The sequence below is a fragment of the Macrobrachium nipponense genome, chromosome 16 (genome assembly GCF_015104395.2).
Source record: "Macrobrachium nipponense isolate FS-2020 chromosome 16, ASM1510439v2, whole genome shotgun sequence".
NCBI classification, from domain to species: Eukaryota; Metazoa; Arthropoda; class Malacostraca; order Decapoda; family Palaemonidae; genus Macrobrachium; species Macrobrachium nipponense.
The window spans coordinates 7,526,180-7,545,074 of NC_087209.1; the positions used below are offsets into that span (position 1 = coordinate 7,526,180).

Here is an 18,895-nt window from a genome sequence, read left to right on the forward strand (position 1 = left end):
AACAAGTGCATTTTTTGCAGAGTATTGTAGAAACCGCATATTCTAATAGACGACCAACGTTACCTTGAGCTAATTTTATTTTTATATCAATAGAGCTAGTAAGTAGGGGACCAGCTTTAAGAAGCTCACTCATTTACTCTCATGATGTTACCCACAATAGAAAAGATGGAGTATTTTCTCTTACAATCACTCCATGCTATCTGGCTTAACAATCTTAGCATTGTGTTGGTTGGATAATGAACTCATTAGGTATTGTTTGTTTGTATTGTCTTTTACGTTGCAAGGAACCTATGGTTATTCAGCAACGGAACCAAGGGCCTTACGTGACTTCCAAACCACGTCGAAAGTGAACTTCTATCACCAGAAATACACATATATTTCACACCTCAATGGAATGCCCGAGAATCGAACTCGCTGCCAGAGGTGACAAGCAAAGGCCAATCCAACCAAACCAGTCTGGCGCTCCACAAGTAGTATGTATACAGTTTTACATAGATTGTGATACCATTCTTCCTCGACAAAACCCCTCAAGTTACTGCCTGCAATGCACAATAAACAATAATAGTATAAGAACCATACCTCCTTCCCCCCCATGACATGAAGATGGGTTCCTTTCCATTTCCTCTCGTATTGATGGTGCATTTCTCTAACTCGTCTTGTTCCAGTTTCACCTATCTATGATCAAAACCTTTGATTCAAGTGGGCACAAACCAAGTTTTAGAACAGCTTTCAATAGCAACAATACTCAGTAACAAATTTCTACGTCCTTTTCATTAATGCCACCGACCCACCTTCAAAAATTCCAAGGTACAGTAGCTACCAGAACTTCTGCATTTTTTGGTATGTCAAACAAGCTGATGTTAGTGGCAAGACTGAAACACTGAATTACATTTTTTGGCTTTCCACAGAATGTTCAGCTTTTCTAATCTAGGTTTTGTAATCTTTAAGGATTAAAAACAAAAGACTGAATTACAACATCTTATTGATAATAAATAGATAAAATATTTTTATATACGATATATAATAAACCCTATCTTTTCTTATTTCCTTTTCTTTTTACGGTCCAGCCATCTGCTTCATCTTGTAGCTGCTGCTTCTCCAACTCTGATAATTCTCTCGGTGGCTCCTCACAGCCGTCCTCGTTCAACTGCAACCCAGATACGTCTTCTGCCATACTGGAAACCTCTCCCTAAAATAAATAAAATACTGACTGAACCCTTTTGGAAAAACAGAATAATGGTAAATATTAAAATAAGGTGTTTCTATGAGTGCCCCAACAGGAGAACAACTACAAACTTGTGGTGTGCCTCCAAAATAAAAAGGTAAACTGCACAAAGAAGTAATTGCCTAACAACATTAACTTCTTATATCAAATATCACAGTAGTACTGTATACACAGTACATACAAAAATAATGCCTGTATATTTATAATTCCTTTACAGTCGTCCTAGAATTAAATAAAAAATCATATTAAAATTGCCACAAGGTTATATCACAGTGATATGATTTTTCAAATGGATTCACCAACACTGTACAGATAGATGAACAAAACAAACATGACAAAATGACAAGGATGTAGTTTAGAAAAAAATTTCAATGCTGGGACAATTATTCACACCTTTAAAATTTTGTAACGTTTCAATTTGCTATGAGAGAATTGCCCTGTCACAAAAAAAAAAATCATTGTAATTGTTAACATGAAATATTTATATATCTTACTGCAATAAAATTTGTCTCAAGTATGGAATAGAGAATTTTGGCCCAAAGGGCCAAGTACTGGGACCATGAGGTCAATCAACGCCGAAATGGAAACTGATAGTAAAAAGGTCTGAAAGGTATAACAGGAGGAAAACCTCACAGTTGCACTATAGAACAAATGTTAGGAGAGGGTGAAAAGTAAGATAAACGGAAGAAAATATGAACAGAGGTAGAGTAAAAGGAATGAAAGGGGCTGCAGTTATGAGCCGAAAAGACGCTGCAATGAACCTTGAGTAATGCCTACACTGCACCGCATGAGGTGCACTGATGGCACTGGCCCCCTTATGGGGGGCCCAAGTATGAAAAAATACTTACACACATTTCTGAAGATTCTTCTTGAACATTGCATGATCCTATACTAACATTGGGCATCTTTGAGATCTCTTCTAGTACCTGATTTGAATTGCCATCAGAACATAGTTTGAAAAACTGACAGAGGTGGCGACCAATCTGAAATTTAAGAAGCAGAATATGTAGAACATGACAAGAGTTCTCTATACAAAACTTACTACAATTAGGCCATCTAAGCACACCTACCAAAGCTCTGTTCAACACAACAGCCTTCTCTGGTGACACAATCTCCAGATTCTTCAATGCTGAGCATAATTCACCGATCTTTTTTTTTTAGCACTGATACAGTTCACATTTTAATCAGAATGGTGTAAAAGAGGTCTTTCAAACTTTCTTTCCTATTTATATTTTGCCATACAGCATTTTCTTTAAGAATTTTATGGTCATTCATTTCTTTAAGGCAAACCATCCAACAGTATTTTCCTACTTACAATAAATAAATAAATTATAAAGGCATCCTCATGATACCAGGTTTATGAAATACTTAATGTATACCTGTAATTTGAAAGATGGGTTACAAACAAATACAAATGTGGAAGTTCCTATGCCTGGTGCTAGATGGAAAGACTAACTATCATTAAAAATAGTGAAAAACTGTTACAACATAAATACTACAGAAAATTACTGTAAGCCACAATGCGGAGAAAAACGGACTATCAAAATACAAGGGGCCAAGTTTACTGTCTTTGATTGAGTGTGGATAATAAGGGATACAAAAAAGATAATGCAGACAGACAAATTCCAGTGAGGGACAGATTGACATTATTGCAACTTCAAAACCAATTAACATAAATTCAAAACCTAAGGCAGATCACCCTAAAGATTTGGCTTACCATGAAGCATTCGTTAACATGGGTAACTGATAAAATAGAACTTACTTCATCTTCTGACTGATCACATATTTCTGTGTTAAGTTCTTGGTCCATCAATGAAGAAAGGAAATCCCCGACTTCCTCCCCATCTAGGTCCTCTGTTGAAAAATAGGTTAACATTAATACAGAATAAGAAAATGCTCATTACAGCATTTGGAATCAAAATAAATCTCAAAAGCATTCAATATTGCTGCAAATTAATACACTGATTTATGAAATGAAATGGTACTTTCTCTCATGAATATTTTCAATTCAGTGCTTTACATATAAATTTATCCAGGATTAAGCTTGATACATAATTTAAAAAATGAATTAAAACAGATTACTGCTATACCAACTTCAAAATTACGATAAAATAATGGGGAAGTTTTTCTTAGTTTCATAAGCCTACAAAAGAGGGATTGATAACGACAGATAATTCCAATGACTCTCTTTATCCCAGCCAAAAATTTTAGTGATATATGAAGGAATTGAATAAGATTTTGTTTTCCCACTTCCCTAATACTGTACTGTAACTATTTGAATAATGCAAGACACTTATTAATGCAGAATCCTACAAGCAATTCTGAATCTGCCTTAACTACACATTTTATAAAATATTAGAAGTGCCGCTGATATCAAAATCATTCTAAGGCCACAATTTATAACAGAAACTTATTTGTTTCAATTTATATTATTATTAAAAAACATGAGGCATTAAGCAATTAAGTGAAACCACTGCTCTACCTAAAATGTCAATCAGTTGATCAAAGAATACTGGACTATTATACTTAATTATCTGGAGATTTTACTGAGGTCCAGAAAGTCCACATACACAAAATTACCAACATACTGAATTCTGTCAGCTGGAAGCACATTATATCAACATAACACAGTACTAAAAAATTTTCATTATGAACGTGAAGTAGGTATACCATCTTTGTGAGGACTACTTGATTTCCCTCAATATTCACAATATATCGAAAGGATAAGTCTGAAAAATTATACCACTACTCCTATAATGCTTTTACAGATGTTATTCTGACGATGATAAAAATAGAGATCGATTATTTCCCTGGAGAGTAAAAAAATATGAATTCACATGAGTTTTTTCAACATTTCTTTGTTAGGACACCCGCTTGGATGCTAGAAACATTTTTTACAAATCAATTGCATAAAAAAAAAAAAAACATCAACTAGGTCTCCGGTCATTAATAACAGAAACTGAATCTCCTTGTAGTGGCAGAAAAAAAAAACATTTAATTGATTCAAAAAAAACACACGAGAGAAAATTACACCTCTGATATGAGCATCCCAAAAAAAATATTTGACTCCCTCACCCACAATTCTCATAAAAAGAACTGCTCCACTACTCCACCATCCTAACCAATCAGCTATCTCCTGCTCTGCGGGCCACCTGTCTGTTGCTGAACTGCGAACTGCAATTAGAAAAAAAAATGTAGCTCTATTATTAATAATAAAACTACGTAGTGGGTAATTAACCAAAAAAACTAATCATTCAACCTTCCCCTCCATTTTTCATGAGGAAAAGATGCATACCTGCTAGAATGCATTTTGAAATACAAGTAGCTAGGTCTAGGCTATTTTCAAAGCCGTCTTGTCAAACAGAAAGGTGGAAAAAACGACCAGTGGCAGGTCTCAAGGTGTTGCCCTCCCCCACCATGACTTCATGATTGGGGCGCCCGTATCTCCGGTGGCAGGGGGACGTTAAAAAAAGTACTTTTTTTCTGAGGGGTGGATCAAAAAAAACAGGGGCGGGCAGACTGGATCAGGGGCTAGTCCCACTTGATTGTTTCCTAAACCTACTAGAATGCAAATAAAATGCCAGGTTTTCCGCAGGACGCTGTTTAATACCTGTCCGTTGGGTATGAAAAAGCAAGATGACGATAATATTCCTCAATAGTATTTTTTTGTAAATTGCTTAATCCTCTCCCACCTACACTACATTAGGCTAGGCCTCCGGTAATGAAGGTTTTCTGCATTTGTATAATAAAACACAAACCAATGACCTAAGTTATTTATAAAAAAATAATCAGGAAAACTAACCTAAAAACTTTAACCTTACTACCTAAGATAAGCTTTAGTATCGATCGTCACTGTCACATGTCCCCCCCCCCCCAAGGCCCAGGCCTACTTACTAGAAAAAATTCGCTAAAAAGTGACTTAGAAAAAGGCCTACTTCCTATTCGTCTCAAATACTAGCCGGCTAATAAAATTGAAAATTATATATTAATATCCTGTAAAAGGGCATTCCCAGTTTTTCTTGAGCATCGCCTCCACGGCGGGTTCTAAAAGCTGGATACATTTTTCTTCACATTTTAAAATAAACTAACTAAATCTTTTTGATTTGCCGACGCCCAAAGCGCACGTTGTTTGTGTCTTTGGCTGAATTGAAGGGCGTTCGCGCCCATAAACGCCCTTGATCGTTGTTTACTGGTCGATGCAATGCCTTTGCAACGGCGCCTCTTTAGTCGTATGCGGTATTTTATTAATTTCGTTAAGCTCTTTAATTAATCATTTTTTTTTTTTTCTCTTTTTTCCCTTTACATTCTGATTTAAGGTCTCTTTTCCTATTTCATTATGTCTTTAAACAGGAAACTTTCCACCAATATCACTCATTTTCTGCATATGGTTGCTGAAGGTCAAAATTACGCCTCTATTTTTTGTCTTACAAATGTCTGTTTCAGTATTGCTTTCCTCTGTAACGCCCGAGAGCTCTAATAGTCTGCCATTATGTTTCCGCTCATTGCGAATTCATTTTTCAAACAAAACAAGTAGCACGAATAGAAAAAAAAAATACGCTACACTCATCTTTACAAATATTATGAAAATTCACAATTACAATCCTAACATACACCTTTTGTAACTTTCTTTAATACATTTATGCTATTCTTCAATAAATTTGTAAAAATAATTGTCTGTCACTGTTCCATTCATCAGTAGAGCTATTAATGCCTCTTATTACCGTTCCATGTAAACCTTTTCCTCTTTTAAGGATATACCTTTACACTCTCGTTAGCTCTCCGCCTAAGGGAAACATTACTACGGTCGTCTCATACAGTAAAATTAATTAACTCTTGTGCCTTCTTCAATCTCTCAACGAGTAAAAAAACAAAAAAAAACGAAATAAGAAAAGAAACAATATACTTGATGTGGAAAAAAAAAGAGAGGGGAAGGATAGCTCAACAAATAAAAACAAAAAAAAACTTAAGATAGGATAGGGCCCCGTTGCAAAGGGCATTGCCTCGAAACCCATAAATGCTACTACTACTTCAAAGACAGCAGCTTTATTATTAATGATTTAAGTTGGGGAACCATTAGTACCCTTTCTGTTCTCCGTATCATTCAGTTTTGTCTAAATTTCAAAAAAAAAAAAAATACTCGGTACATTTTCTCCTTGTTTCTCTCTACCTTAGTTTCTTGAGTAAACTACAGACAAGTGTCCTCCACACCTTTTTTAAATGGTTTACTCTGCTGACATACTTTTCATCCTGTTGCCGTTTCCCAACATTCTAACTGAATTTTATTGTGTTTTCACCCTGGCATAATACTGCTACCATTACTGTAACAAAGCTTCTCTTGGCCATTTCCAATTTTCTTTTTTTTTAATTTTTGGGTAAAAAGGCCATAATACATAGTGGCCCCCCTTTAATATTTCATTTTGATAAAATAACTTTTCTATATACGTAATATGAATGGCCATGTAAAAAAAATGCTTTCCTTTTTTTTGGGGGGGGGGGCAAAATATGACGCTCCCGGGTCACCTGGTGATCTTTACACCATGCAGATGAATGAATTTGCTATCATTTTCTCTCCACATTTTTCTATAGCAAAAAACATATATATATAATTTAAGGGATGTTTCATCCCCTTACGCTCCTCAATTCTCTGCTACAAACTTCTGTTAAAGGGGGGCATAGCACTTTTACCATCCAAGTCATTAACATATACCATAAGGTCATTTCTCCTAAAATTGGAAGTCAACATATTTTGAAGGGAAAATCAAATAAGAAGATAAAAGAAACATAGAATATGCCATACATACATATATAAATATATATATATATATATATATAATATAAAATATATATATATAAATAACTATATATATATATATATATATATATATGCACATAACTATGGTATCTTCCAGTTTACAGAACACTAAATGAGCCTTTTATTGTTTGGATGCAGAAGAACTGAGGGGTCTTAGGGAAAAATGTCTCCTCAAAAAACCCGAAGAGGGGAATTATTCCGATTTCCAAGTTATGATCAGAAAAAAAACCCCCGACCCTACGACTTCAAGTGGCTTTTGTCTCTAAAAAAGACAAATAAAGTTAATAAATATCAGAGTTTCACAGTATTACATAGTTATTTTCTTTTGGTTTAAATCAAGTATACAAACATACTAGCACGTGGAACTACACATACTGCAAATACCTTAATCTTAAAAACCTTTTGGCATCATTACAAAGCAAACGAAACAAATGCTTCGGGAGATATTTTTTACTTCAGTCAGGTCTCACGAGGGGGGGACAAAAAATAAACAGATATATGGTGTTATTCGTAGAAAGCATTCTTCTTGCCTCAAACTTGGGGGCCGATTTCCTGCTGTAACTTTTTCATCGTCAAAACCCCTCCTTGTTTGTTGCAAGGGCTGAGGCTTGTTGGAGAGGAAGTTTCTATCAATTTTTTTCTCCCCTCCTGGAAAAAAGTCAGACAAGGGACAATAACGTAAAAATACTGAAAAATACTGAAGGCAAAATTCACCCGTATTTTGCCCCTACAGAACAAAAGTAACGTTTTACATATTTAACTATCCCAAATGGGAGTCTACTTTATTTCGGATCATTTTAATTTGAGACTCAAGACTCTATGATATAACATATCTATTGAATTAAATAAAATAAAATGTAAAACACACACTATTTGCTGATATCTATATTCTTTCATATTTCACAAATTTATTTTTGGTAATTACTTTCTCTCAGTAATGTTTATCCCCCTTGTTACACGTTGTGTAAATTCCTCTTCATCAATGATAACCACCAACCAACTGTTTCATAACATTGCAAAATTGTGACAACTGACCATAGCAACTCTACTTAATAAAATAATTTCAAAGATGATAAAACAGGGGGAGGTGAAACCTTTATAAAAGTTGCATATCAAACCATGTATTGTGGAGGTTCTTTCCAATACTGCAAACCCTTCAAAAATTGTAAGAACTTTTCTATTCTTGCCGATTCAGTTTTATGTATACTTTCATGTCAAAACATTAAATATTGCAGCAGTTAATGCAGAAAAAAAAAAACCGTTTAATGGTCATTTCTATTTTGTCTTTAACATAATTTTTAGATATAAATTTACAAATATTTAGTTATTCATTAAAAAAATTGAAAAAAAAAAATTAGAAAATAAGACTAACTTCAAAAAAAAAAATTCATCCACATTCAAAAACAAGGGCTAAACTTTTCTGCTAAGAAAAGCCACCTAAGGCTGATATTAAATAAAATTCTAGTTTTAATTTCATTTTCTGACATAAATTTATACATCCTAAAAAAAAAAAAAAAAAACACTTTAATGCTGAACAGATTTTAAGAAAATGTCCCAAAAAAAAGACTCCCCACTAAGTACTTACACCGTTTTCTCTACCTCCTTCCTTTTTTCACAGCTTCTTCTGATTCATCATCATCCTCGCCAACAGAATTCGTCTTTCCAGTTCGCCGGCTTTTCTCTTTGCATACTGTAAAAAAAAAAAACAATACATATAAGAAATAATTAAAAAACAATGACCATAAGACAAATCTTCCCTCTTATCCTCTTTGTACAATTCTAGCTTTTAATTTTCATGATGAAATATAAACAAAATTATAATTAAAATTTACTGAAAAAAAAAGGGGTACAGAGACCACTAAAAAAAAAGTCAGGCTACCTAAAAAAAATATTTCCTTCCTACTAGAGAAATATGTAAAAATAAAAAATTTTGTTTAAATAATTTCTTGCAGTTCCAAAAAAAAATACTGCAATATAAAAATATAAAGTTTACAGCCCAAATTGTCTACAACTTTATCATTTCACTTTTAGTTTTCATACATCTCCATATGAGTGAAATAATAAAATATACTGCCAGTTATCAATGATCATCATAGAATAGCAAATATTTGAAAAAAAAAAAATTGCCAATAAATGACCCCTCCCAAAACTTGTGGTTCAGAAAAAAATGGAATAACTTTAAAACTAATGGGAATTACAAAAAGAAAAAAAAATTACTTTTGCTTTAATCTACAAGGTTCAATAATTTTTTTAAATATGGCATTTTGTAAAAGAAAAACATGCAAAGGCAATTTCAAAATACCCATCATACCTCAAAATCACACTATCAGGAAAAAAAGAGTTGGCTAGCTTGGCTACGTGTATAGCCAAAGCTTCGATCGCAGGCTCCTGGACCGGAAACCTAAAAAAAACACAAAATTTATTCTATGAAGAAAAAAAAACATGATTAAACGCTTCAGTTATGGGAAAAAATTAAAAATTTTTTCTTTTGCAGGGTTACAGCAAAAAGTTCAACTAAATGTGGTTCATATTCTATTTGAACTAGGAAAAAAAAAAACAGGGCAAAATTAGTTTGTTTCGTAGGTTTTATTTTTTGCTCGCCTACTGATTAGGTGGTCAGAGTTCACTTCCACGCTCTGCCAATGCAAAAATCAGAGGGATTTTATTTCTGGTGATTAAAATTCATTTCTCAAATATAAATGTGGTTCGGGGGGGGACCCCTCCCACAATAAAAGCTGTAGGTTTTCCCTATTTACCTAATCCTTCTGGGGGCCAGCATAGAAAGAGGATGTTAATCAGCTTTTCCAGTGGTCTGGTTAAAAAAAAAAAAACAATGATATACTACTTTACTTAATTTTTAACTATAGTACTCTCTTCGTCATGGCATTTTTACTTTTTTTTCCTTGCTGAGTCTTGTGGCATTCTATTGTCTATCCTCTTCTTGAGGATCCTTTAGCTCCTGTTTTTTATTTTCTATTGATTCATCTTATCATTTCCAAATACTCTAGGGTTTCACATTTACAAATTACTGCATTCTACAGAATTTTTCAAAAAAAATACAGCATCATTCATTCATTTTCATCTGTTTATACATGCCCTTTTCACATGTCTATCTTTCCTTACAAACTTCCATGGCTGAGATTATTTTTGGCTTTTTTTTCCCTTTACTATGTTGAGGGATCCTCCCCCTTTTTTTTCCCCTTGTCTCCCTCCTGTTTGCCACAGCTTGAAGGTTCTCTTCCTGCTAGGTTTTCCATTTGTATATCTGCAATCTCACTGTGTCTCTCTTCCTCTATATCCCCCTTTCCTCTTGACATCACCCACACCCCTACAATTTCTGCTGCCCTTTGGAATGTCTTCTTTCATTTGGTTTCCACTGATCGCTTTTAAAGAAGCTCTTTAGCTAACAGTTTGCCAAACCCACCTTTTTTTTCACCTGACTTCTCAGTTCCCACATTTTTTCTTTTAGTCTATTTATTCAATCCCATCATTTTCTGTCATGTGTTAAGCCTGTCTCATAAGGTGTAACCACCAATTGTTTTAATATTCTCAAAAAAAAAAAAAAAAAAAAAACTACGGAAAAAAAGGGGGAGGAAAGAACTTATGTTCACCTAAGAAAAAAAAAAATAATCTTTAACAAGAGCACTTGAGGTTCAGTTTTAATAAACTGAATCAGTTAAAGCATAACAAATTACAGTATATACACAGAGAAGATACAGTTTAAACTGTATCTTTCTGTTACACAATTCAATAAAATACCTGTTAAAGTATTACCTGATATAATAAAAAGTAAGGGAACCATGAGGGAGGTAGATGCTGTCACCCATGAAAGTTCTTCACGAGAATTAACTTCATCTGCTAAACTGGTAGTTCATGAAAAAAAATGAGTAGCAAATAGACAAAAGGCTCCTATTTCTTTAGCTATGTACCTGTGAAATAAAAATAAAGTTATTTTAGTAAAATAAATCCTTGGGGGGAAAAAAATAATTTTCATGATTAAAAAAGCAGGGTACTATTGTGCAAGCTGTACATATCACTGATGTAATTTTAAAAAAAAAACTACTTAATAAAAAAAAGAAAATAAAAATTCAATGCACTAAAAAAAAAAAAAAAAAAAAAAAAGAAAAAAAAAAAAAAAAAAAACTTGACAATTTCGAAGTTTATTCATTAATACATCGGTCAAAACCATGGAAGAAGGGGAAGGGAAGGAATGTATTGTTTTACAGTACTGGATATAAACTTTGCTAGATCTGTATTTGTCTTTTTTACAATATATTCCTCCTCTTGGTCTCTAAATGCTTGTTTCCTGCTATTTTACCCTTTTTCATTACTTGTTTAGGGGAAGGGCTAAGCTCACATATTTCCGTGCAAAAAAAAAAAACCCCTCATGTGCTATACAGCACCAAAAAAACATGACAATTTGTCCAAAAATATTGGGCATTTTTCCTAACTATACAAACCTGAGGTCCTTTTTACAATAGGAAGGTACTAGCGGCAGCTGGATAGGTCGTAAAAGCTTTCGAACAAGGGGTTTCGTAGTTAAAAAAAAAAAAAAAACTGCTTGTCCCCGACAGGCGCGCGCGCGACTGGTAGGAAAATTAAAAAAAAAAACAAATCACTTTTTGCTTTGGCCCAAAGCAAAAACTGCAGAGTGAGGGGTGGCATGAGGTGGGGCTAGTGTAAAAAAGGACTCAGGTTTGTATAGTTAGGGGGGAAAAAATGCATTTTGGACAAATTGTCTTTGTTCCGACACGGGCATTTTTTTTTACAAACCTTCGGTTTCCTTTTACAAATGAAGAAAGGGACTCACTTCTTGGTGGGTTGGAAATCTGAGTCTTTTGTGAACAGACTTGGTGTTCGCCCAACCTTGGAAAGCCTCCCTGGTTCGTAAGAGCGAGGGAGGGGATCCAAGCCTCTGGTCCGATTGATCTGGGGTGTGCACCGCAGGATCAAAATGGGTCATTGGACCTCTGACCCAAAAGTACTAAGAGAGAGGGGGGCAAAAAAGCGTATCTCTTCGTACCAGCAAAAACAAGAACAAGTTCCTATTTTTGGCAAGAGGCCAAAACAACGTTATGGTTTGTCTCTTGTTGGCATCCACTTCCCCCCCTTGTAGGAGGAAGTGGTGGATATTCGCTCCCATCCCTAGTGAAAGGGATAGGATGGGGCTCTGTCGAGTAGCTCACCGGCATCTCGTCCTTATCCAGCAAGGTGATGACCGTATCCCTCTACCCACAGGTAGAGGGTAGAAAAAGATAGGAAGAGAAGCCAGTCACTCTCTCATCACTTATCTATTCTTACAGTCACACCAGGACTCGATGCTGTTCAGCCTGCTAGGGTCTGGGTTAGCTAGACAACGTGTTTGAGCAGCCACCACGGGTCCTAAAGGAAAAACGATCCAAGGACCTGTGGGCAGCAATATCCAAAAGGTAGAAGGAGGGTGCCAGTGGTTCTGTTGTACCAGACCCCTGCCTCAGTACCTGCGCCAAGGAGAAGTTTCTTGTGTAAACTCGAGGGAGTGTACTTCTAGGTCATCTTGGTGCTGACGAAGAGTCTTCAACACTCAGCCTGGGATGTCGAGTTTCTTCAGAAAGCGCGGGTCGCGCTTTCACAGGACAAAGCAGCATCTCCTTCGCATCGGAAGGCGGTGAAGTCCATTAGGGAGGGGATTGTGAAGGACTCTAACCGATCGTCAGGAACCGAAGGGTTCAGAGTCTTCGCTACGAATTCGGTGTACGAATCGAGCGTCACGAATCCCCATCCCCTGGATGCTTGACTTCGCAGTTAAAGTCATGCAATTACCTCAGAGGAAAAGAAGGGAATTGTCGTATGACTATCCCTCTTCTCGACTTCGGTGATGTCCTGTACCCATACTGGTCTATCCGTCTGCAGCGAAGTTGTTGTTCTCGGTAGTGGATAGGACACCGACACTCAATGGTGTCGATGGTATGGGTACTGTGACAAGCCGTTAGGACGAAGAAAAAAGAGATTGTTATGGAACAACCGAACTAAGTCCACAGCGAAGTTCGTACAGACTTGGGCGCTCTGACAGCTGCCTACTGACTGCGTTTCGGTAGGAGGCAAGTTGTCCAAGCACCCGAGCAAGTCACGTGACCTTCGCCTTAACAGGGTTATGCCAAGAGACTAAACAAATAATTTGTTCGTCACCGATGCCAGAAGGCAAGGTGATGACTCTCTTAAGGCATGTGCCCAACAGGCGATAAGTCAATTGCCTTCTAGAGACCGAGGTCCTTGATGGCAAGATATCTCATAGTATAGTTGATTCTCGGGTAAGGAGAAACAACACTATGTGACGTTGAAGACGAAGGTGTACAGAAAATGCAACCTACGTCTTCACAGCTGAACCGAGAGAAGGATTCTCAAGATTCTGAACCTGTGCTACAAAGACTGAGAACGCTAACCGCTATTGATTGCTGTCCGTGGTGAGGATCGTAGTTGCAATAAAAGCGGAGCGCTTCGAGTAATGAAGACAGGGAACTACTGGCTGAAGAACTGCTTCTCATGGGCCTGAACATTTGGAAGTAGAGCTGTCAGGTCGGAGAGTAGGCGATGTCTCTGACATATCTGTTAATAGGGCGAGCAATGAAATTGCACACCTACGAATACAAGATATTTTGAAGACAAACTCAGATGTCTGCAAAAATCATTCGCATTATCGCAGTGCGATGCAGCGGTTGACTAGTACAGACTTCTGTTACCGTGCTGGTAAACAGAAAGATGAAAGAGTCAAGAGATATCTCTGTTGAAAATTCTCGCAATGTCGCCGGCGATGAAAATCGAGCGTCACAGCAGTAGATGGTCCTTCATTATTGCGAGAATCCCCGTTAATCAGAGACCTAAGTCCATGATTGTTGGGCAGAGATACGGTTCGGTAGTCAATCCAACCAGGGGAGAGAGAGACGTAACCGACCGTGTATCTCCGAGACCTAGCTGATACTGAGCCGCTATCAGGCAGTTCAATACGCAGTAGCTCTCGGTGACTCGTCATCCTGAGTTGCCAGGTAATCCATTATTCCACAAAGGAATGCGTTCGGCTAGAACCATCGAGCATAAAGAATACGCCTCGAGCAATTATATTTAACCGAAACGGATTTCGGTAAATACAAAAGCTGAATTGGTGTTGTCATGACAATACCAAGTATCTAAAATCGAAACTGATAACTGCTGGTAGGTTGCAGGCAACCCCGAGTTGCAGTTCAATTAAGATACAATTCGTCTCGGTCACAAAACCGTAGAGTTAACTACGGTATGCGCCTACCCCACGACAATTCAACTGTTAAAGAATCATGTCGCGAGGGTAATATACGTAGTATATTTGTAGGTTCTGTACCACGACCTCCATCCTAAAATCTTTTCCCCTATAAGGACTGAGAATAAGGATTGGAGATCGACCGCCTTCGTTCTCTAGTCAAGAGAGTGAAGGAGAAGTCTTTCCCAAAGGAAAGCTTCAATGGTGAACAGAATACCGAAGACGATAGTTCAGCCAAACTGGAAGTTCCCGTCCGTTCTTCTCTATTCCAGGTTAAGCGCCTACTGTGAGATACTCTTCTTTCAGCAGCAGTCTTCTTCCAAATGCTAGAAATTACAGGAATTCGAGCATAAGCGAGGTTCCCGATTATCGTGTAACAATTATCGGGGATTCTCGCTCACTCTGGACCGTGGTCTCGCCTAAGTGTTTGGAGATCGTAAAAAACTCGAACACTCTGAGTGCGCTAGAAATTCGTAGAATTCTAAGCACTCTGCGAAACCCCCACCGAATTCGTCAGACGATATCGGCTGGTGGTCCTCTCGATTCCCGTAGAAATCGAGAAAGGGCAGGATCCCTCCTCAATGACCGGGGCTTACGTCAGGTAGGACCCGAAGGTCCCCCCGGTAGCGCAGCCCCTAACGTGGGATCTTACAGAGAAATCTCTGTAGGATCCCTCCCCTTTCCCGTCGTAGCCGTAAGGAGAGAGGGAATGGGGGAGGAATTGGATACTGGCTCGTCTTCCCAGCGGATCTAGCAGTTGGAGAAGAAAAGGAGCAGCCATCGCCTTACGGCGGTGGCCTCTCAGAGCCTGGGAAAACGATATCGTCAGGAGAAAAAAAACGTTTTCCCTCCCCGAGGAGGGTTACGAACTCATACTGTAGGTAAGTGTCTGCCGCCACTGTGAACGTCGTCTGGGTGGGGCTGATCGACACCTGACAGGAGAGAGCCGATACCGTTCCGACTTCATTCCAGTCCTCGTCGAGGTCGAAACCTCAGGAGGACCGAAGGGGTATTTAAATACGGTGTCCGAAGACACGTAGAAACGCCTCTGTCGCAGTAGAGGAGGTGAAGTAGCTTGTTCGACCGTCTAGAACTGAGAGAGCCTTCTTGTCCGGAGACGAGAGACTACCTGGTTCAACACAGTCGGCAAGCTCCGATCGCGGCAGACCCACCGTCGATTTGGGTTCCCTCTCGGGCCCCAAAACGACTCGAGCCGAGACGCTGGCTCTGCTTGGTGGGAGGCGGCGATCCTTCCCCGAGGTCATTGTGCTGACGAATCAGCGCCGTAACCTCGGCAAAGTTCCTCTGGATCTCGGAAGTCACAGCATCTTGCAGAGTGGGACCGTTAAGCCCTTCGAACAAGAGCATATTCCGAGAACCTTCCTCCTAAGAAGGGGGAACAGCGACAGCCCTCTCGGTCTTCCCCATCCACTTGCGCATACGTCCTGGCCGGTCCAAGAACCGTGCCTGGCACGTAGGGCGTTGTGGTGGGATCATGAGGGGCGCACCCCTCACGATCACTCCCTCAATACCTCGCTCCTCCCGGTGTAACCCGAGGAGGTTGAAGGTACGGGAGAGGCAGACCTGACGCTCCCTCGTTGCTCGCTGGCAGAACCAGCAGGCTTGGAGGGCTGCAGGCGATCGTCAACCCGCGGCTGGCGATCGACGCTGCAGGCCTGGTCGAACCGTCTCGCTGTGGAGAACGGCTGGACTGAGCACAGCGGCCCCGATCTCGAGTGTCAGAAGAGCTGGTGCTGGTTGCCGTACCCGGTCGCTTTCTGTGAGGGCGACGGTCAGGCGACCTGCAGGACTCCACTGTCACAGTGAGACCGGTGCTTTGTCCTCACGGCACGTCACGTCGCTGGTTCCAGCCGTGGCTGGCACCGGCGCAACGGAGGACCTCTCCCAGCCTCAGTCCGTGGTCGGTCGTGGACCGTCACGTCCCCGGGTAGCCAGCTGTTCGCCGCGAGTGAGAGCTGGTCTTGGTGAGAGTCGCCTGAGCGGCTGTCACCAGTCTCCGCCCCGTGCCGTGAACCTGACGCTGAGCGGGACTCAGAGGTCTGGTTCCTGGCTGCACGGTCGCTGGTAGGCGACCGTACACTCGGTACCATCCCGCGAACGAGAGGCCGAGACGGACCCTGATGCAGTGGCAGAACCACTGACACCAGGCGAGGTTAAGTACCGGTGTTAGCGGTACCCCTCTGGTCCCCGTAGTCTTCTTCCTTGCGGAAGAAGAGACGGGCCCCGCTCCCGAAGGAGTAGGAGGACAGCGGAAGGAACCCAAATCCGTCCCACCGAGGTGAGGAGCGGGGTCCCGAGAAGCTCGAGAGGGGGGAGACTTCTTAGGAGGGAGGAGGCAACCTTCTTCTTCCTCGGCTGTGAAGCCTTAGAAGTCGAAGGGGAAGAGGCGGCAGCCGACGACGAAGAAGATGAAGACGACGACGACGACACCTTCCTCCTCTCTTCTTCGTCAGCTTCCTCAGGACTAGACGTAGAAAGATCTGCTATCCAGGGCAGGCGGAGCCGGGGGCTGCTGTAGCCGAACCGAAGGGGCCAGGGCCCGGACGCAGGGCACTGTACAGCAGACCAAAGTCTGGGGTAGTACCACCACGAACAGGGGACTGGACATCAGCAGGTATGGGCATCTCAGGAAACAGCAGGGCACAGCCAGCAACAGCATCGGTAGGGACAGCCAGCGCAGCAACGGCAGGGACAGCCAGCGCAGCAACGGCAGGGACAGCCAGCGCAGCAACTGCATGGACAGTCAGCCCAGAATCGGCAGGTACGGCAGGCAGCACCGGGAAACACAGGAAGGGTAGCAGGCAGTCAGCAACATCCTGGTACCGGCGGCAGGTCCAGGGGCGAGCTCTAGGGCAGCGGAAGTGTGGTCGCTGCAGCGCGGCAACCACGAGCGGCGGCGGCACGCCCCCACCCCCCTCTCGGTACGGCGAACGGCACTTCACAGCGGCTGTAGGCAAGACTGTTACCACGTGAGGCAAGTACACCAGGTGAGGAGGGACGTCGTCACCTGGTGCGTGGTCACCACTCCATGGGTGACGCAGTAGGCCCACGACATAGAAACCGCAGCCCCTGGACACTAGCACGCCCTGCAAATGGAAGGACGCCCATACCTCACCAAGGTCCACCTCGTGGCAGTAGCACCTGCGGAAATAACAGTAGTAGCGATTAGTGGGGGGAAGTCCCTCGCGCTGGGGGGCGAGCCCTCTCCGAACGAGTGGAAGACCCCTAATACAATTGTACTATCGGGCACCGAGCGCCTCCCCCTGCGCTCGACGGATCGGGCGAGGAGAAGAACGCCGATAACCTCCCCCCCCCCCCTCCCCCCCCCAAGGGGGAAGGGCCATCTGTGGGTAGCTGAGTCGGGGGGGGGGGGGTCTCGTTCCCCACCCCGCACAGTACCCATGTACCCAACAACAATATAAGAGCCCGAGAGCAATCGTGCCATCGGCCAGAATGCAAGGGCATAAGGATCAATTCCCTGACTGAGCGGAACTTGAACCAAAAAAATAAATTATTTGATGCAATCAATAATAAGGAACAAAATGAAAATGCATCTTGCATACGATTCACTTCACAATGAATAAGGGCTCGGATCGAGCGCATTTGCGCCCTAGGTACCGAGCGCAAGGGTGAAAGGATCAATTCCTTACCTTATGGATCAAGGTTTCTGGAAACCTTGATCCATAATGAATTGATGCAATCAAAAATATATGAAAATGAAAAGACTACTGCGCTTGCGATTTCACTTCATACAAATAAAAAAGGGGAAGGATCAATCCCGGGAATCGCGGAAAAAACATTGATCCAGTAAACAATGCAATCTCAATAAAAAATGAAAATGAAAAAAGAACTGCACTTGCGATTTCACTTCATTCAAAAAATAAAAAAGGGGGAAGGGTCAATTTCCGGGTAAGCTCGGAAACTGATCCAAAATGAGTATTGCTACAATCAAAATAATATATGAAAATGAAAAGAATACTGTACTTGCGATTCCACTTCCATACTAAATAAGTTTCCTGTGCCGAGCGCATTCGTTCGGCAAACGGGCATACAGGGTCAAAAAAATATAAATGAAAAGAGCACTTACTTACGATTTTCATCTACATTTCCAATTTTCCAACCCTCAAATACCGCTCTGAGCGAGTGCTCCCGCCCCCCCCTCGGCACCGAAGCATACGCAATACGAGGATCATTCTTGGGAAAATGAATTCCCGCCCATGCACTTACGCCCTTCAGTCCCGGCACTCGGGTAATCGGAGGGCGTTGGTTGACACCAAGATCCTTTAATTCACAATTGAATTCAATGAAAGATGATTGTACTTACAATTCAGTTTTTCACTAGATAATTAGAAAAAGAAAAAAAAAGAAAAACACAATCATGCGAAAGCAAACGACGATTGAAGCGGGCAGAGAGCGATGATATACGTCCACACGCCAGCAGGCCGAAAGCAAAAGTGATTTGTTTACTACCAGTCGCGCGCCGCGCGCTGTCGGACAAGCAGTTAACTACCGAACCCCTTGTTCGAAAGCTTACGACCTATCCAGCTGCCGCTAGTACTTCCTATTG

The 18,895-nt window shown here is 40.8% G+C and overlaps 1 protein-coding gene across 1 annotated transcript; it reads right to left on the reverse strand.

Moving 5' to 3' along the window:
- Positions 1 to 965: 965 nt before the first annotated feature.
- Positions 966 to 16,952, reverse strand: LOC135195254 (uncharacterized). The gene is made up of 7 exons (XM_064221516.1): positions 16,888 to 16,952; positions 10,812 to 10,900; positions 8,637 to 8,727; positions 6,881 to 6,948; positions 2,988 to 3,079; positions 2,074 to 2,208; positions 966 to 1,189 (listed from the first exon to the last, which is right to left on the reverse strand). Exons 1-7 carry the CDS (start codon positions 16,950 to 16,952, stop codon positions 1,031 to 1,033), a joined length of 699 nt encoding a protein of 232 aa, XP_064077586.1. The 3' UTR covers positions 966 to 1,030.
- Between the last annotated feature and the right edge of the window lie 1,943 nt (positions 16,953 to 18,895).

Excerpts from the sequence above, each read along its gene's own strand:
- LOC135195254 (XM_064221516.1), bottom strand. The coding sequence starts at position 16,952 with ATGCCCATACCTGCTGATGTCCAGTCCCCTGTTCGTGGTGGTACTACC. Across the intron at positions 10,901-16,887 it reads ACCCCAGACTTTGGTCTGCT|TTTAGCAGATGAAGTTAATT; the intron begins GTACAGTGCCCT and ends ATGAACTACCAG. Across the intron at positions 1,190-2,073 it reads AAGAATCTTCAGAAATGTGT|GGAGAGGTTTCCAGTATGGC; the intron begins GTAAGTATTTTT and ends TATTTATTTTAG.